The 19,576-nt window shown below is 37.6% G+C and overlaps 1 protein-coding gene across 3 annotated transcripts in view; it reads right to left on the bottom strand.

Annotated features, from left to right (window-relative positions):
- Nucleotides 1-3,214: 3,214 nt before the first annotated feature.
- The window catches only part of LOC140153594 (serine/threonine-protein phosphatase 2A 56 kDa regulatory subunit gamma isoform-like), an 85,638-nt gene continuing 69,276 nt past the window's right edge, over nt 3,215-19,576 (bottom strand). For 2 of the 3 annotated variants that reach the window (XM_072176375.1, XM_072176377.1), the window contains 7 exons: nt 17,779-17,829; nt 15,284-15,403; nt 14,060-14,187; nt 12,662-12,763; nt 9,966-10,038; nt 7,929-8,039; nt 3,215-4,345 (listed from right to left, as the gene is read on the bottom strand). In XM_072176375.1, coding sequence (XP_072032476.1) covers nt 4,199-4,345; nt 7,929-8,039; nt 9,966-10,038; nt 12,662-12,763; nt 14,060-14,187; nt 15,284-15,403; nt 17,779-17,829 — 732 coding nt within the window. In that variant the 3' untranslated portion in view covers nt 3,215-4,198. The remainder of the gene's footprint in view (nt 4,346-7,928; nt 8,040-9,965; nt 10,039-12,661; nt 12,764-14,059; nt 14,188-15,283; nt 15,404-17,778; nt 17,830-19,576) is intronic. The other variant, XM_072176376.1, reaches the window with a different exon arrangement.

Below are 19,576 nucleotides of genomic sequence, written 5' to 3' on the forward strand. Positions count from 1 at the left end.
AACAGCATTTGAGTGATAGTTTCATTTAAAGCAAAAATTGGTCTTAACACAACTAAATAGTATACCTGTTGTGTAATATAGGTCTCATCACAGCAGCTAAAGGGAATATCCCATCATGCATCTGCTTGCTCCATAGCAAATGTATACAAAATATAAACAAGAGCCGCTTAGATATTTAGAGCTATGGATAGTTTCACAATACTTTAGAGATCATACTTTTTAAAACAAAAGTCTAAGCTTCCCTGAAATAAGTGAGTAATTGAAAATTGAAGTGAGAGATTTTGTATATACTTTCTATGGCATGTGCAGTTCTACTATGGTACAGCAGAGCATGATGGGATACACCTATCAGCTGCTGTGAGGTCTCATTATGTAAATTAAAAAAACTAATGAGGTAAAGATGAAAACCTGAAATACAATGATGATTTGTACATTGGGATATACCATCCAAAATCCACACTGCCCCTGCGGAAGACTTTGAAAATGTCTTTCACAGAGGGAGTACAATGGAATGAACACATTAGGCAGCTTCATTAGAATTTCATACACCCTCTGAGAAAGATTCAACATGAATCTTCCACACACAGAGGAAGCACTACAAATGGAGCTGCCAATGTGCTCATTCCATTTGAAATTCATACTCCCCCTGTGGCAGATACTTCCAAAATCTTCCACAGGGGTAGTGTGGATTTTAAATGGAATAGTCCATTCAATGATAACTGACAGAATCTGACAAGAATTACACTGTGTGCTTGTGGAATCAATTTAAAATGATTACGACCCTGTTGGAAGCGATACAGAGGGAACTGTTGCAGAGATACAAATAATATATAAATTAAGTTGTATATTCTAGTTCTAAATATTCATTTTTGTCAACCTTGCCAGCAGTCCTACATAACCAGAGGAGTCCAATTCTTCACAGACACGCATCAAATTCAAGCTGCTTAAAGGCATTACTCAAAATTTCCCATTTCCCGTGGAAATGTAACGTAACATGACTGGTTGTCAAGTTTCACCTTCGATCACATTCAATGTTAGAACTACTGGCAAAAAAAGGTCAACGATGATTTAATATCAAAACCATTTTAAAATCCTTATTCTGCAAAATTGATACATTATTAAATGAAAAGAGCTACTGCATTGCATGAAGTTCACCCAATACAGTTGCATCCAACTTATTTCACCAATACCAAATGTAAACATACAATGCACTACACTGGTTATTAACGAAATCATCCCTGTATTAGGTACAATACAATATGCTAGGAATCCATTCCTTATGTATATATAACAAACTATGTACCCTGAGGTACACGGCACTTATGAAGTCATAGTTAAGTACAGAAGCAATACACTGAATAATAGTACACAGGTAACTTGAGCAAAATGGGGGAAAACCATATCTATTCAAGACACAACCTTAATCTTCAACGCAAAGGGTGTAGATTTTAAATAGTCACCCATTCAGGTAACTTCATTTGAAATTCACACTCCCTGTGTGGAAGATTAAAGTCATAGTTTCCATAGGGGTGGATGGATTTAAACCGGAACAGCCCATTCATCAGAATTGTTGGACATCCCTTTGAAAGTTGCCTTACACTATGGACCACAAGAGCCTCATCCCAATGTCATAGTCCAATAACCTCAATTACATAATCATAGTGCAAAATTTGACCTCAAGTTGAAGAGTATGAGTTTTTGTACCCAAATCTTCAAAGGTCATTCAATGAATGTACAAATGTATTGGGGTTTAAGAACTGTTACCCTGATAGATGAACATGTTGTGGATCCTAGTGTTAATAACCAGGATTGCCAAAAAATTCGGAAATATAGACATTGTAAACATGTTTTTTTCATGTTTGGTTTGTGGTATTAATTGCAAGAGCTTTAAAATTAATAACACTGTCCTAATTATAATGAATTAAATTGCAATTAATATGCATACACCTGTAAATTAGTGTTTGGAATGGCTAGCTAGAATGAATGCCAATCAGCTCTATATAATGAATTCAATCATGAATATAAATGCATCCAAGCATAAGACAAGTCCTTTGCGACTCGCTATCATTTTATCATTTATCGTCTTTTACCCTGAAACTCATCAAAATGGAGTTGCAATTCCTGAGATAGGAGTATTTCCTCCTCTTTTCAAACCTTCTGTCAGTCAGTATTCATTTTTGTCTTCTTTTTCTGGAAGAAGCAAAATGACCCTCAAAATCGCCAAAATTTTGAATAAATTTTGGGGAAAAAATGCAATTTGTTTATCAAGTCAATCACCTTCAGCACGAAACAGCCGTTTTTAATTCCATACAGCTAAAAATAAATCTTCTAACGCAAAAATATTTGGGTGGTGGAACCCATACAACAAGGTTTTTTTTTCATCATTTAAGTAACAAAAGACTAGTCTTGTCTAATAGCATCATAAATGTTGCAGACAATAAGACATCTGTAATTAAATTAGTTTGATACACTTTTTTATTAAATCAATTTATCTAGTCTATTGGTTTTGAAAATCAGCTGACATACTTAAGTTTATATTCTGAGGAAGAATGTGTCAGCATTTGATGTAGTCATTTGTGCCAGTATTTACAACTGAATGTTTGCATAACATAAATTTGATCTATGTTCTTTTGCACCAGCATACATAATATAACTTCAGCATTTATTGGTCTATTTTTAATTACAACAAACATTCTTAAAGGGGCGTGACCAGATTGATGGCCTCATCCCCACACTGAATCCAATCAAAATGGAGATTTTGTGGAATGAAGAGAAAACTCATACTTTCTCATAATCTCAGTGACATTTTAGGCCTGAAATATGTTCTGTTTACATGTTATTAATAAAAAAGAGATAGCCTCATCCCGAATGGTGCGATACCACCCTACTGTTCTTTGGGCCGTTGTGAAACATGTTTTTACTTCTAATATCAAAACCACTAGTGCAATTTAACTCAAAACTTGGGAATCGGATTATCGTGGTGCAGGCCTCAATACGACGTACAAAACACAATGTGATTTTATTGTAATATTTGACATACATGATTCATCATAACTGATTTGGGCAGTAAAATAAAAATGTCAAAGACTGAAGCTTACATACACCACATTGCCCACTTGTGAATGATTACAGAACATGAATGATGCGACACATTTGATATATTGGCATGTTCCTTCACAACCCCTCTGTGGAAGATTTTGGCATTCTAACCACATTAAGCAGCTCCATTTGAAACTCACCCTCCCTCGGTGGAAGATTCAGGTTGAATCTTTCTCAGAGGGTATATGGAATTCAAATAGGATCTGCTTAATGTGTTCATTCCATTTGAAATTCATACTCCCCATATGGCAGATATTTCCAAAATCTTCCACAGGGGTAGTGTGGATTTTAAATGGAATAGCCCAATGTTACACTTCATCAAATCTTGACTAAATCCGACTCAAATAATGCCTATATATTAGACAAACAAAAAAGTTGGCTATACATCTCCACCGCACTGAAATATCATGCTCAATCATTGCGCTATTCCAGTTGAAATCCATTCATTCCCTATGGAAGACATGACCTTTAATCTCCCACACAGGGAGTGTGAATTTCAAATGGAGTCATCCATTCAGGTAACCCCATTTGAAATTCACAAACCCTAATATGATGAATGTCTTCCATAGGAGTGTATAGATTTTAACATGAATAGCCCATTACTGGAATGACAAGTTTCAATCGATTTCATTTCCCCCCATAGAAAAGATAAATAGGCCACCACGGACCATGTCCACAGTGTTTCTATTACAAATACTCTTGCACATTTGTACACAAATATCATCAATATTCATTCAAACATTCTACAAAATTCATTCATACATTCATTCAATCAATCAATCATTTAGTTCACAACCCCTGTCATACAATTACAATTTACGAGTGGATATTCATACGTAGTGTTAAAGAGTTACACTTCAACACTACACTATTTTTCTCACATTTGCTGAAGACGATAGTCGATCTAGCGAAAACGATCCGTGTGAGCGAAAAAATGGCGTAGTGTTGAGGTCAAACTTGACTCAAATTACAATTTTTGTTTTGCTGTTGTTGTACACTTTGGGAAGGAAGTAGGGTCGAGGGAAGGAGTATACTCTTGGACTTAACTGCCAGAGAAAAAGAAGTAATGTGAGAGAGGGTGGACAAGATGACACCGACCTCAACTATTCATCTCGTTTGATGAAGTTAAATAATCGTCTGCTCGCTTGTATGCGTCGTCAATGTCTTGATGGTCGCCTGCGTCGTGGGGAAGCTCAGATTTTCGCCTAATCAGGGGCTTGGCTGGCTTGCCAACTCCAGCAACCGCCTAGACAAGGGAGAAAAATAAAACCAAAAACATGCAATTAGGTGTTAATGGAGTATTCTTCAATTCCAATTTAAATCCACACTCCCCCTGTGGAAGATATTGGCAATATCTTTTACAGAGGGAGTATGAATTTCAAATGAAATAAACACATTAGGCAGTTCCGTTTGAATTCCATACACCCTCTGAGAAAGATTCAACCTAAATCTTCCATAGAGAGAGGGTGAGTTTCAAATGGAACTGCCTAATGTGTTCATTCCATTTGAAATTCATACTCCCCCTGTGTAAGATATTGCTAAAATCGTCCACAGGGGTAGTGTGGATTTTAAGTGGAATAGCCCAATATGCGACACAATCAAACAAATAATTTCAAACAAAATCATATTTTTCATATTAAATTCTTGGCCCATTTAAAAGCTGAAAATCCCGTTGAAATAGTCTTGTACTCCCAAGATGTGATCATTTTCATGTTATTGAAAACAACCAATTACAGAAGAAATTGAACACTGGATTTGATCTTAAATTTGGTTTGTTTTGTTTGGGTTTCACAACTATGGTTAACCCAAGATTAAAGTTTATTTTCTGTGGCAGGGATGGGAAAAGCCGGAGGTTAACACCCTACTCTTCTCAAAACTGACTACGAGCAACATGCAACAAGTATGGCTCTTCTGTACACTGGCTTAATGTCCCCTCCTGAGGACAGAATTCTCTCATGGATCATATACCCAACTTCTTCCACCATGGGAAGAGTTTAAGTCTGAATTTAAACTACAATATTTCCAATTAATTTCAGACTTCATTTATCCAGGCCAACGCCCCAGTAAGTTATCCCCCTGTCGGGAATCAAACCAGGAACCTCATGCATCAGAAGTGAGAATTCTAACCCCTTGAGCCAAGCTCTCCCAGCTCGATGGATGTATCCGCCATGCCCATCTTTCAAATGTGATGGTCAATAGAATATAAAGACTACACAACAAATTGACTGATAACAATGGGTTTCTTTAAGCACATTTTGATGCGCCATTCATCCAATGTTGTTCAATATTAGCAACACATTAGCGTTTTTCAAGAAAAATACTCAAATTATTGGGCTATTGGGCTATTCCATTTAAAATCCACACTACCCCCGTGGAAGATTTTGGAAATATCTTCCACAGGGGGAATATGAATTTCAAATGGAATGAGCACATTAGCAGCTCCATTTGAAACTCACCCTCCCTCAGTGGAAGATTCAGGTTGAATCTTTCTCAGAGGGTGTATGAAATTCAAATGGACCTGTGTAATGTGCTCATTCCATTTGAAATTCATACTCCCCATGTGGCAGATATTTCCAAAATCTTCCACAGGGGTAGTGTGGATTTTAAATGGAATAGCCCAATGTTTGCTTACAGCCATTAATCGCTGAAAAAGGCAACGTTCAAATGAGGTGTAAAAACAGTACTGTGTTGCCAATATTGTTGTGCAATGTAGCGTAGATAAAGCATCATTCTCTCTTTGTTAAATTATTGTGAATATGATTAATACTTTTGAAGCTTAAGGCGAGAGTAATGGAAGACACAGCTTTTACAAGCGTGAAAGACTTACCGTTTTAAAATATAAGGACGTTTTGTGCATAATTTTGAAATTTTTTTACTAAAACGTCGATTTCTCAGAGTTCACTTTTGACAATATTGCATGATTTTTGTGACAAGATAACTTGAAAAATATGCAAGCAAAAGCTAAACTTTTTGCACTATCGTTTAAAGTACATCAACGTCTAGGGAAGGTTTTCTCATTTTTTCAAAATATTTGTTTTAAATTAAAAAATATAAAAAAACCTTCCCTAAGTCATGTCTCTTCTTCATGAAAAGCTTACTGATTTTTTTTACTCCGCTATAGCTCCCTTATTCAGAAATGATAAAAAAATACAGCAAAAACTTAACCAGCTATGGCTCCCTTATTCAGAAATGATAAAAAAATACAGCAAAAACTTAAACCAGCTATGGCTCCCTTATTCAGAAATGATAAAAAAATAAATAGTACAAAACCAGCAAAGTGGGAGAAACAATAAAACAGGTAAAAGTGAAAAGAAAAAATTAAGGTTGATTGGTTACATGAAAAACAAAAACAAACAGACAAGACCAAACATTTAGACTACAGAACAAACATAGTCGTCTGCTTCACATAATGTTGTAACTCAAAAGGCTGCCTTGTGTGACTTTTTTTGTCATGTAATTGTGATGAGATAGAGTAAGATTAACATTGTATATCAATTTTGAGGTATTATCATAATATGACAGAAGCATGCTGAAATATAAAATATGAAATATAACGTTACTCTGATAATAAAAATCACACAAGGCAGCCTTTTTGAGATAGCGCAGTACGTGAGGAAGACGATGATATATGCAGTAAACCCAGAAACCAATGACTATAAATGATAATACACATTTGAATGTCAATGCAACAGTGTGATTTTGTTTGCCATTAGTCTAGTGTAGAATGTTTGAAAAATTAAGTCATTATGATCATGATGTAACTAACAGCCCTCGAATTAAGGATCTGAAGGGGCACTGCAACTTTTTTAGGGCAAGTTGACAATTGCCTTGGATTTTCACTGAAAAGGCAAGGCAGCACAGCAGTTTGTAATATTTCAAGAGGGCATCATGGCAACTGTTGAAAATTTGAGAAGGGCACCAAGGCAATTTCTCAAAAGTGAAGAAAACACACCCAAACATAGATAGATGATTTTATAATGAAGGGGCAGGGCTGGGGCACCGACGGCAACTTCATTAGAGGGCACGGCAAGTGACTGCCTTGGGTAAAGGACATATTTTGAGGGCATTACAGCAGTGGGGATGGGCACTGGGGTGGGTTAATTCGAGGGCTGGTAACTAAACAGTGAGACAGTGTTTTTGTGAGGCATAGAGACTGATCAAAGACAGAATGACACAGTTTTTTTTGTTTGTTTGTGATTAGTCCAGTGCAGGGTGTTTGAAAAATGAAGTCATGATCATTATGATTAGCCAAACATTTAGACGGTGTTTACGAGGTACAGAGCCTGATCCACAGATAGAATGACACAAGTTTGTGATTAGTCCTGTGCAGAGTGTTTGAAAATTAAGTCATTATGCTGCAACTTAACAGTGAGACAGTGTTTTTGTGAGGCATAGAGACTGATCCAAAGACAGAATGACACAGGTTTATTTGTTTGTTTGTGATTAGTCCAGTGCAGGGTGTTTGAAAAATGAAGTCATTATGATTAGCCAAACAGTGAGACAGTGTTTACGAGGTACAGAGCCTGATCCACAGATAGAATGACACAAGTTTGTGATTAGTCCTGTGCAGAGTGTTTGAAAATTAAGCCATTATGCTGCAACTTAACAGTGAGACAGTGTTTTTGTGAGGCATAGAGACTGATCCAAAGACAGAATGACACAGGTTTTTTTGTTTGTTTGTGATTAGTCCAGTGCAGGGTGTTTGAAAATTCAATCATTACGATTTTGACTGAACAGTGAGACAGTGTTTTTGTGAGGCACAGAGACTGATCCAAAGATAGAATGACTGACACGGGAATACCACATTGATCAGTGTATAGTCAACTTACTTCTGTGTTTACTTCTTTAGTTAATTCACTGCTGTCACGCATCTCTTCACCATCCTCTAAATCCATTGCGACACTGCTATCATTAAAGGACACTCGCTTCACCTCATTGAACTGGCAAGAATGACAAAAAAGTGAACCAAAATTAATTAAAATTTGATTTTCTTCACTCTCTCAGGCCAAAAAAAAAAAAAAAAAATTTGTTTGCCTGCCCTCCACCGACCAATCCAAACTTTGCCAAAATCAGGGTTGGCCCTTTAAAAAAAATTTTTTAATAGTTTTTACATAATTTCAATGGTTTTTTTATTACTTTTTCTGTGTCTAAATTTCATTTCAAAGCCTAATTTGGCCAACAACATTTTTCTTAAGAAAATCATGACTGTAAACTCCTTATAACATTTAAAATTCCTAAGCTTTCCTACATCAATATTTCCAATAAACTTGGCATCTTAAACTTGGTGCCTGTAAGTATGCAGTCGTTCTAATTGAATCCATTGCTATGGTGTATCTTGCGTATTGAAGATCTGAAGTGAAGTATTATTGATGCATCTTCTTTCCACATGACCAATGTTCATTGCCTACATTCATATACAGTATTGAGTCATTTCAAAAAACAAACAAAAAATGTAACCGAAAATCCCACTGGAGGAGGGCAAGCAAACAAAAAAATTTTGGCCTAATATTGCACCCCTTGTAAAAATATTTTGTTATCGAGAAGTTAACTATAAGTCACATCCTAAATTATCAATAAAATAGCTATCTGGCTTTTTGGAAGGTCCAGTTGGGGTCAATTAAAGGTCAAACCACCTCTACAAACACACAGGACGCATATCAAACTATCAGCTCCACGATTTACTTTATGCTGTTGTCCTTTCTATGAGGATAAAATGGCCCTTTTATCACCTTTGAAGCCCACTGACATCTTCTGCGGCAAACTGGTCAAGGTCAAGCCCTGAAGGATGACCACTGTCACATTGTTTATATCTCTTTGTGTGAACGAAGGCTGTTAAAGAGGAAGCCCCACCAGAGCAGTTCTTCTGAGGTGAACCAAACCTGTCTGGTTTTCAAATTAATCAGTGACAAGGTTATCTCTGAATTTGACAGGTGCTAATGCAATAACATTAAAACATCAATTAGCATTTACCTGTCAAATTCAGAGATAACCTTGTCACTGATCAATTTGATAACAAGGCAGGTTTGGTTCATCCCAGAACTGCTCTGGTGGGGCTTCCTCTTTAAGACTCTTACTGGGAGAGAAAACTCCCTCAAGAGTTGGGATAATCAACACCACAGACCTAGCCAGCCCAGAATTTGGCTGTTTTACCTACATTCAAACCAACAGCGATACATTCAACAAAGAAAACGACACTATCCAGGGCAAGGGGAAGCATTGGTTTGATAGGGGGCCTTGTGGGAGGGAGTGTGCAAAGCTATTTGGGAGAGAGTCATTCCTGAACAAAGACGATAAATTATGTTTCCAACAATCCAATGCATGGCCAATCAATGCCAAAGCCAAACTTTTTTGTCTAAGCTTTCTGTGCGCATAGGTTTTAAAAATTTTGCATTTTAGCACATTTCTTTTTTTTGTCCATGTTTTTGAGTTATTTTTATCGGGAAATATGTGCAAATTGCCTGCAGTGGCCAAAACAAAGTGAGTCAAAAATACAGTAAAAAAATAAATCTGTGTCCGCATAGCCTTTTTAGACTAAAGAAACAAACAAAATACAAAACAAAACCACATAGTACTTTTTGGTTTTGAGACAAATGAAGCCGAGACAAACTTTTTGTTTGGCCTTTTAAAGTTGATCAAATGAATGATGATGATGTTCCATGGTACTACTGGATGCAATGTTGTGTTACCAAATGTTTTTGACTTGCTTTCAACTCTGAATTTAAAAAAAGTTTTACCTGCACACCGAAATCCAAGTTGCATTTTACTGGTCACAGACTTATTAGTCATTAACGAAAGGGCATGCTACATAGAGTTGTTGAAGCCATAATTACAACCATGCTATGCTTCTCCCAGATACAACAACTTACCATAGGATTCTGTTTGGCTTTGCCTTCCACTCTTTCCCAGGCATCTTCTCGGCTTTTCACCTTCTCTTTCTCCCTGGGGTTAAATAAGAAATGTATAACAATCAATTATTCAATTCATAGAGGCCGTCAGCTTTTTCCAGGGGATCCGCCATCTTGTGGGTACTGCCGTTCTACATGTCATGCGTTAGACATTACGCCCCAGATTACGAGGAAGTCGCAGTGCGTGAGGCACCTCTTTAGTCAAGCATCAACAAGGTGATCTTTGCACCAAGGCATTCCATACCCACAAGATGGCGGCGTTGACGTCACAGTGACAACCTCTATTGTCTTGTATGATACACACATGTCATACACAGGGATGTAATTAGGCCTGAAGAGAAAAAACCCTAAAAATCTGGAAAAAAAACCGCATGAATTTGAGCTAAAAAGCCCCCAAACGGACTGAAAATAAATGGAAGTGCAGAAATTTGAACACAAAAAAAATCTGGAATTCCAGATGAATCCTGAAAACTTGCATCCCTGAATACAGACAATAGTTTCTTGTGTAATACAAAGAACACTGTATTGTTCCTAATGAAAGCCTCCACCTAATAAATGCCCCCTTGTAATTTTTTCAATGAAAAATTAATCGCAATGCAGAATTTCCACGCCATATCATGTCAGTAGGCTTAAAACTAGCATATGCTGGCCATCACAATCACTAAATTGCATGGACAAAAACTATAGACCTTTCCAAATCAAGATCGGAAAAGATCAGAAAACTGCAGTATTTATTCAGTAAGCTAGAGGGTTTAATTGGTGCAAAGTGGAATCACATACCCTTTTGAGTGAAAATACAACGTATTTAGCCAAAATCAACATGAGTCATCACAGAGAAATATTTTCTAAAGGTATTGAACTAACACATCCACTATTTGCCACTTCATAATGTGACAGTAAAAGAAAGTACATATGCAAATGTTTGTCATCTGCTGCACATTTGATTTGGTCTTTGTGTGGTCTTCGCAATATAAATATCGATCTCTTGCACAAGCCATACCCAACGCTTGACCGTGTCTTTCACACACAGATTTGTGTTCAGACGTAATAGTTGCGTTTGCATTAGCATTGATAACCCGGAATTGTAAACAGGGTCATCTATAACAAACTTCAATTTGAAAAGGTCTATTATCACTTCCATCCAGTTCATTGCTAAATGAACTTACAGATTTAATTTTGTGGTCCATCCAGTTCATTGCTAATTTCTTGCCAAAAATATGCACTTACAGATTTAATTTTGTGGTGTATTTACTGATAATATGCTTTTTGTGTGGGCACTGTGATCTTGAATTTTAACAAGGAAATGAACCAGACTTTGTGATTTCCGCCCTGATTTGCAACGTGTTTTTTTTTTCATTCAAAATGAACAATCTCGTTTTGAAAAATTCCAATCAATGGGTTATAAAATGTCTACATGCAGTACTTTAATAGGTCTGGCTTGCTATAAAATGTCAAGAAATGCATGTATAAATGAAGGCCGAATTAAAAAGACTAGTTTGTGTATGACATCCTGCCAACCAAACCAACAATGCCGTACTGCGCAGGTCATCAACCAATATCGCTGCGCTTTTGCCCTGATGTCAGATGCAAACTAGTCTTTTTTAATTTGGTCTAAATTTTATTCTAGCTTGATACAGGCCTACATGTTCAAGAAAATTGTGCCAATAGAGAAAGGGTTCATTAAAGATGTCAACTTCCCTATCAGTGATCTCTCGTTTCATTTTCGTAACCATGGACAAACATATTTCTTCTGTCCAAAGTGTTACACTGAACAGTGATGTTGTGGTGCATGTGAAATGGGCTATTCCATCTAAAATCCACACACCCCCTGTGAAAGATTTTGGAAATATCTTCTACAGGGGAGTATGAATTTCAAATGGAATGAACACATTAGCAGCTCCATTTCAATTTGAATTTCATACACCCCTGAGAAAGATTCAACCTGAATCTTCTATAGAGGGAAGGTGTGCTTCAAATAGAAAAAAAAATTGGTTAAAGTGAAATTCATACTCCCCCAGTGAAAAATCTTCCACAGGGGTAGTGTGGATTTTAATAGAATAGCCCAATGTATTCCGATTCTCTACCATGCAAGGTGGGCAAGCTTGAAACACAATTTTGTCATGAGTACGGCAGAGGACTTCATCGGTTTGAAGCATCAGATCAGGAATCATTGTAACCCTATCGGCCGATTATATAAACCATATCTCTCTGTGCACTCCGAGCCCTCCCCCCCGGTAGCCGATTACTGGATGCCTATGAACTATATCACTTTCAGTGCATAACATTCAGCTTTCATAGTGTACTTATTTGATTTAACTACATGAAGAAACAATATTTAATTAGATAGGACAGTCTTCAGTGAACGGCTCTTTTCAGAGCCACCAAAACCTTTTATATTAGCAGATAGGCGAGATCTGCTTGTTCTATGTAGACAAGGGACAGTCTCTGTAAACAAGGGGCAGTCTTCAGTGAACTGCTCTTTTCAGAGCCATCAGTAGGCAAGGGGCGGTCTACATGTCTCACTCTTAGGTACTTTTTGTCCTGAAGAAGTCAGAGCTACTCCTGACGAAAGCTTGACAGTTCTAAACTTGTCCGACGGTGAACCCGCTAAAAACCCACTAATAGATTAGGATAGTACAGTTACCACACATACTTACTTTTGTCTTTCTTCCTTGTACTGTTTAGAGCATTCATCAAATAGTTTTTGGTTCATTTCCATAAACAACTTGAGGGCATTGTATATGAGGCCATGTATAGTCCTGCATAAAATCAAACAAGCAGTTGAAGTTAAGTTAAAGACTACTATAGTTTTCAGCAAAGCACTTCGGCGGTCTACCAATTTGGTGCAGTTTATGGCGTACATGTATACAGAAGTGGCCAGGTTCTGATTGGCTAATTGAATCACGTCATCATCACATCGGCATCTCATTTGCTGGTCAAGCTAAGTAGCAATGTGTGACCTAGTTCTTTTTATGCGATAATCAGACAGAGCGCACAGACATCGCTTAAGTAATTTGCTGAATAGTATAAAGATGTTAAAACTATTACTCCACATATGTGCTGGTCAATTCATATCCATTGGCCTCATCCTACAGAACATAGTTTTTACAATAAATAGCCTCTCTTGTAGAGCTTTGAGATAAACTGGCTATTCCAGTTGAAATCCATCAATCCCCTATGGAAGACATGACCTTAATCTTCCACACAGGAGGTGTAGATTGAAATGGGGTTACCTGAATGGGTGACTACACCCCCGTGCTAGAGATTAAGGCCATGTCGTACCATAGGGGGCATATGGATTTCAACTGGAATTTCCCAATGCCATATAATAAATGGTTCACATTACAACTTCCCTGTATCTAATTTAGCATCAGGCAATCAATTCATCATCAAAATACTCAACATACTCTTCCCAATTAAAAAAATAAAACACAATTATTGTGAAGGAAAAACAATTGGATTGGATGAGTAATTCGCCTTTTAATGTATTTGGCTTAGTTACAATTATCAAAATGTTCTTAGATTTGATACTACATATAATTGTGGCATTACATATCGTCACTGGGCGGGGAAAACCTCATATGTACTTTTGGCCCTTGAACATGGATAAAGCCTTGTTGGTGTAGACTTTATATTGAATGGTTTGCTTCATCCATGTTCAAGGGCAAAAAGTACATATGAGTTTTTTTCCCGCCCAGTGACAATATTCATTGTTCCTCTATACATATTTACAGGGATGTAAGTAGCTGTTGAAAAAACAAACAAACCCTGAAACGGTACGAATAGCTAGCAAGCCGAACGCTTGATTAGAGCACTGTCTTTTTCGTAAATGCTAAGGATCAGGAATAGGTTATGAGGGTATCACAACCCTAAAAAAAATTTTGCTCTTTTTATGATGAAATATCATCATCAAATCTGGAAATGTTAAAAAAAATAAAATTATTAAAAAAACCACACACACAAAAACACGCAAATCGGTATAAAAACGGAAAACTTACATCCCTGTATTTAGCAAGATTGATCAGTGCTTTGTAGATGTGCATGCTAGTACTTACTTGTTCCAGTGAGCTTTGGAGTTCTTGTATAGAGCAGGGAACATAATAGGCAATATTGTGGCAGCATTGTCACTTATTAGACTCATGATGTATTCATTGTTCCAATAGTACAGGGCTCTTTCTGCCACCTAGATGGGGGGTAAATAGAAAAAAAGTGATTAATATCAACAAGTTAAAAAAGCCTGTAACTCAACTTAAAAACAAAAAATAAATGTAGTTATTTATATAGCGCTTTATGCCGTAAACAGCCTCAAAGCACTTTACATTTATTCCGCCATCATTAGAATATGTCGAAACCACGTTTGCAGCCTACAAGTGGCGCAGGGTTCATCAGTACAACGACTGGGACTACCCGTAACAGCTTCCCATTGCACCTGGGTGGGGTGAGGCAAGCGAGACAAAGCGCCTTGCCCAAGGGCGCAACACGGTGGTGGGACGGGGAATCGCACATCGAGCAAGCTCTCAAGTTACGAGTCCAAGGCCATTACCACTGAGCCACCGTGCCTTCACATGCAGACAGCATGAGCCAATCACTGTCTTTCCGTTGATCAACGATCAACACTCCCAAACCTGGACCAGACGTATAGGGTTATGTACACATCTGTAGGAAAATTGCTGAAAAATGGCTTGTGCCCCCCCAGCTACACCACTGGTGCACATGTGATTTGTTGCTTAGTCTTGACGAAGGTGTTGCAGCACTGCTGCTTTGAATCTACAACCTTGGCGGAAATTCGTTGCCACACCTGCACGTTCTGGTGTTAAAAGCACGCAATCGGAGCCAAATATGTGATAGTTCCGTATTATTTTGTATAATAGTTGCAAATGTACATTAAGCTTACACTCGCCCCTTCCCCACCCCCCATTTTTCAATGTTAGGAGACTGTAATGTAGAAATGATGACGATTTTGTCCAAATCAACATTGCAATAGGGGAGCGGGGCAGGATGTTGGCCAATTAACGCTCAGGTGTGGCAACATTTTTCGCCAAGGTTGTAGCTGGATCTTTGATTTGGATGATTGAATATTGTTTGGCACATAAAGGAAACAAATTCCTAATTGCCTTGTTCAATAGCTACTATTTTTGAGTTTGAAGATGCAATTTTCATTATTTAAAGCAGTGATCAGAATGGCCCAGTGCCTGCTTTCTCCTTTTATTTGGTAAACTTACATGTTTTGCAAATAACTTTGCCTCCCACTTCACCTTATGAATGATATTGCAACTTACCTGAAAGTGTGGACTTGAGACACATTTGGCCAGCTGTTGGAATAAGGGCACCATAACTTTTTGGAATTCACCAGGTTCAATCACATCAAGGATTTCTTCCAATTCATTCAAAAACATAACCTGGAAGAGAAAGGATAGAACTTGAAACCGAAATCATGAAAATACCCTTCAAAAGCATTCCAGCACTCCCACATAATATATTTCTCCTCTTATCGCTGCACATTTTCTTCCACACAAACAACCCTACTTCACCATCCAAACACTGATAGCATCCCACATGCTTTCCCTACATACACCTCCTACTACCCCCACACACCTCTGAGTGTTTGCCGCCAACCGAGGACAGTGTGCATTGCTATCTAACCGAGGATGTGTGTATCATGTTTACATCGCCTAACTGTGGACTGAAATGGCAGATTTTTTTGTGTATGATACGAAACAGAATTTTGTCCATCAACTGCTGACTGTCATTTTTACATGTATGGTCCGCGGTTTGGAGCAAATATCACTATAATGTATTTAGCATGCATTTGAGGTCTTTTGCAGCAGTTTGAGACTGAGGACTGTCCTCAGTTAGAGGTAGTCCACAGTTTAGGGTGAAAAATCTTGTGTGTGACCTTGTTTGCCGGCAAACACGTACGCACCCCACAAGAGGTCAAGGATTCTTCAAAATTAGCCTAGACATTTTGGACAACCAAATCTTTTTTCCTTAACAAACATGGGCAAAATTGTCACTTCCACACTTTGATTTCTAGATCAGGATTAGTCAGTTAATGGCTATATCTGTGACAACTGGACATGCAGGCTTACACAAGACATGATGACACATTGATAGCCCATGATGGAAAGCCTTTTTAGAATAAATCAATTCAATTGTTCAAGTTTTGAATTCTGTTATCTAACATAGCATTAACATGTGCGTGATAAGGTTATACCAATATTTACATCTGTCATGCTATATGCACTATCAGTGCTCGCATATCATTGAATAAACACTTCTACAGCACATGTCAGAACAGGGTTTCCTAGTTCAATTAAGAATAAACTACATTTGCATTCTCTGAGTTTCCACAAAACAAACAAAACTAGAGCGGTTCTCGGCTTTCGCGGTTCTCAGCATTCGCGGTTCTCGGTGGGTGTTTTCGACGCAAGGCGTCGAATGGGATGCCTCCACCATGGGGCGATTTAAGTGGTAAACAATGGGCAAAAATAAGAGTCACATAGTGTATACAGAATTATACGACAGTCTTTCCTAATTTGACTTCAGATGACCACTAGGTGACCCCAGCTGACCCAAAATGACCTTCCAAAAATTCAGCCCTCAATGTTGATGGTACCCACCAAGTTTCATGCCCATATGGCAGTTTTTACTAATTTGACCTCAGATGACCCCTGGGTGACCCCAGATGACCCTAAAATAACCTTCCAAAAATTTGGCTCCAAATGTTGAATATACCCACCAAGTGTCATGCCCATACGACAGTTTTTACTCATTTGACCTCAGATGACCCCTGGGTGACCCCAGATGACCCCAAAATAACCTTCCAAAAAATTGGCTCCAAATGTTGACTATACCCACCAAGTGTCATGCCCATACGACAGTGTTTACTAATTTGACCTTAGATGACCCCTGGGTGACCCCAGATGACCCCAAAATAACCTTCCAAAAATTTGGCTCCAAATGTTGACTATACCCACCAAGTGTCATGCCCATAGGATTTGAACTGTTCATATGAGACCAAATTTACAAGTTGACCTCAAATGACCTTTGACCTCAGTATATGACATTCAACCCCACCCAAAAAAAGTATCCAGGGTTTTTGACCATGACCCTCCTATCCTGTAAATGTGAAGTCAATCCGCCCATCCATGCCCGAGATACAGCATCCGGACGGACGGAAGGACGGAAGCACGGAAGCACGGAAGGACGGACAGTGCAAAAACAGTATGCCTCGCGGTGGAGGCATAAAAACACACATCTCATCAATGTCCTCGAAAAGATATGTAGAACACCCTGCCAAAGTCTTAAATATTTAGCAATGGATGAGCACAAGTCAGAAAAAACAATTTGTACATCTTCAACATGCAATGTCTCTATCATTTGTGCTGATGAAGGCAAATTGGCTTTGCAGACTGAATTTGTTTCGATATTTCCCATATCATGCTGCCGATGCAATTAAATTATCATTGTGTAAGTAGCTACGTCATGAAGTACTGCAGTTCACTTTTCAGTATCCTACAGTCAGGGTTGTAGCTAGCCTGATTTTAGTGGTGGGCTCTAAATTGCTAAAGTCCATGAATTGCTCGGGACACAATCATTTAAGTGCACGCGACTGATCGGGGAATAAGCTCCAAAAATTTTTTTTTAATGCTTTTTGTAATATATTTATTTTTTTGTGCCGGGCGGCCAGTGTCAGTGCGGCACCGCCCACCGTAGCTACAACCCTGCCTACAGGCCATCTACTTTTAATACTTGATATCCGACTAGTTCTTACCTCCTTAGGACTGTGTACTTTTGGCCAAAACTTGAGTAATAGTCTAAGAACCTGCAAGTAAACAAAATAACACACAACTGTAGATGAAGGATGTCCTTTACCACTTTCAACACATCTTGTGATCTTTTTACACTTTTCAATGGTGTACTTGAGCTGGTACACAGTTAACTCTCTTCGCGCTTGAGTCGACTGCAGACGACAAGTTTCATTTTTTTTTTAATTCAAAAATTTCAGAAATGTAAATTTTCATGACCATATTTGGAATCAGCATGAAAAACGCATTAAAATGAGTACTAACAAGCCTAGTATTGATTCAGTATTTTTTAAGATCGCTCTTGATATTTTGAGAAAATGTTTCAAAACTGCAACTTTTTCCGTTGAAGAGCATGGCTAGCACGCAGAGCATTAACGTTAGTAATCAGTGCCATGATCATAACACCATCATATCAGCACAAAGAAAGTAACAGGTGCCGGTGACAATGAACTTTTCAAGTTCAGCTTCAATCTGAACCTCATTGAAGAATACGTACTGAACCTGTAGTATCAGCATAACATACTGCTGGCATTCACTAGGATCCACAACATGCTCATCTATCAAGGCACAGTTCTTTAACCCCAATACATTTGCACATTCATTGAATGACCTTAGAAAATTTGTTACACAAACTCATACTCTGCAACTTGAGGTCAAATTTTGCACTATGAATGTTTAATTGAGGTTATTGAACTATGCCATTGTGACGAGGCCATTGTGGTCCATAGTGATTGTTATAACCTGTCAAATTACATACAGGTGATAACACACTCCATCATGATTATCTATTCTTACATTGCTATTTATTGCAATGCTATTTATTGCAATACTTATATTTACATTGACATTTCAACATTAATATCTTCCTGACATCATTGTGTTCATTTGATTTTTTCACCATCTTGTGTGCTTTTTGAAAAAAAACTATTGAGCTCTGAAACTTTACTAAACAAAAATTAAGCATCTGGTAAAAAATGTGACTATATATGCAACCAGATCTAAACCAATCAGGCTAAAGTCGGCAATAATGAAACTGAGATATATATGCAAAAAATGAGGAGAAAAAACAATAAAAAAAAAACATAAGAAACTGAACTTTGCAACCAAGTATTCAAGAGAAATTGTGATTCAACATCAGTAAAGTGTAGGTACTGAGCAAGTTAGTAATGGTAGTAACTCATTTTTCAACATTTCCAACTTTGGCCCGAGTGGATCTGATCGGGTCACATGTTCATTTAACAACACAAAGGGATCTTACAGTATTATGACATGTGTTCTTGACCCCTGTTTGAAACAACTTCCTGTTTCCTACATTATTGTACACAACTCATTTTAAGGTAGGAAAATCAGATAATAGGCCCATGCAGAAAAAATAGCCATTATATCAAATTAGAATTAGGTATCCATATCAAATATTTAATTAATTTAAGATAAGTTTTTACTCCACTTATCTTTAGAGTTTTGGGAAAATTGAATCATTTCTTATATTTTTCGAAAATTCCATAATTTTTTCTGCAAATAATTTTTGCTAGCCTCGAGGGAATGTGATATGGTTTCCATAGTTTGAGGGGTGGTTAATAAGCCTAATATCTAAATTTTCTCACCAGTGTTTATTTTTTGAGCAAAATAATTTATAATAAAAATGTTGGCAGTCAAAAACGCTTTTTTGGCAAAAATTAAAATTGGCAGGCAAGTTTTTCTCACCCATTTACACATCCTGTATCATTTAAACCAAATCTTTGCATGAAACTGTAGCCGATGTTT

The sequence above is a fragment of the Amphiura filiformis genome, chromosome 5 (genome assembly GCF_039555335.1).
Source record: "Amphiura filiformis chromosome 5, Afil_fr2py, whole genome shotgun sequence".
Taxonomy (NCBI): domain Eukaryota; kingdom Metazoa; phylum Echinodermata; class Ophiuroidea; order Amphilepidida; family Amphiuridae; genus Amphiura; species Amphiura filiformis.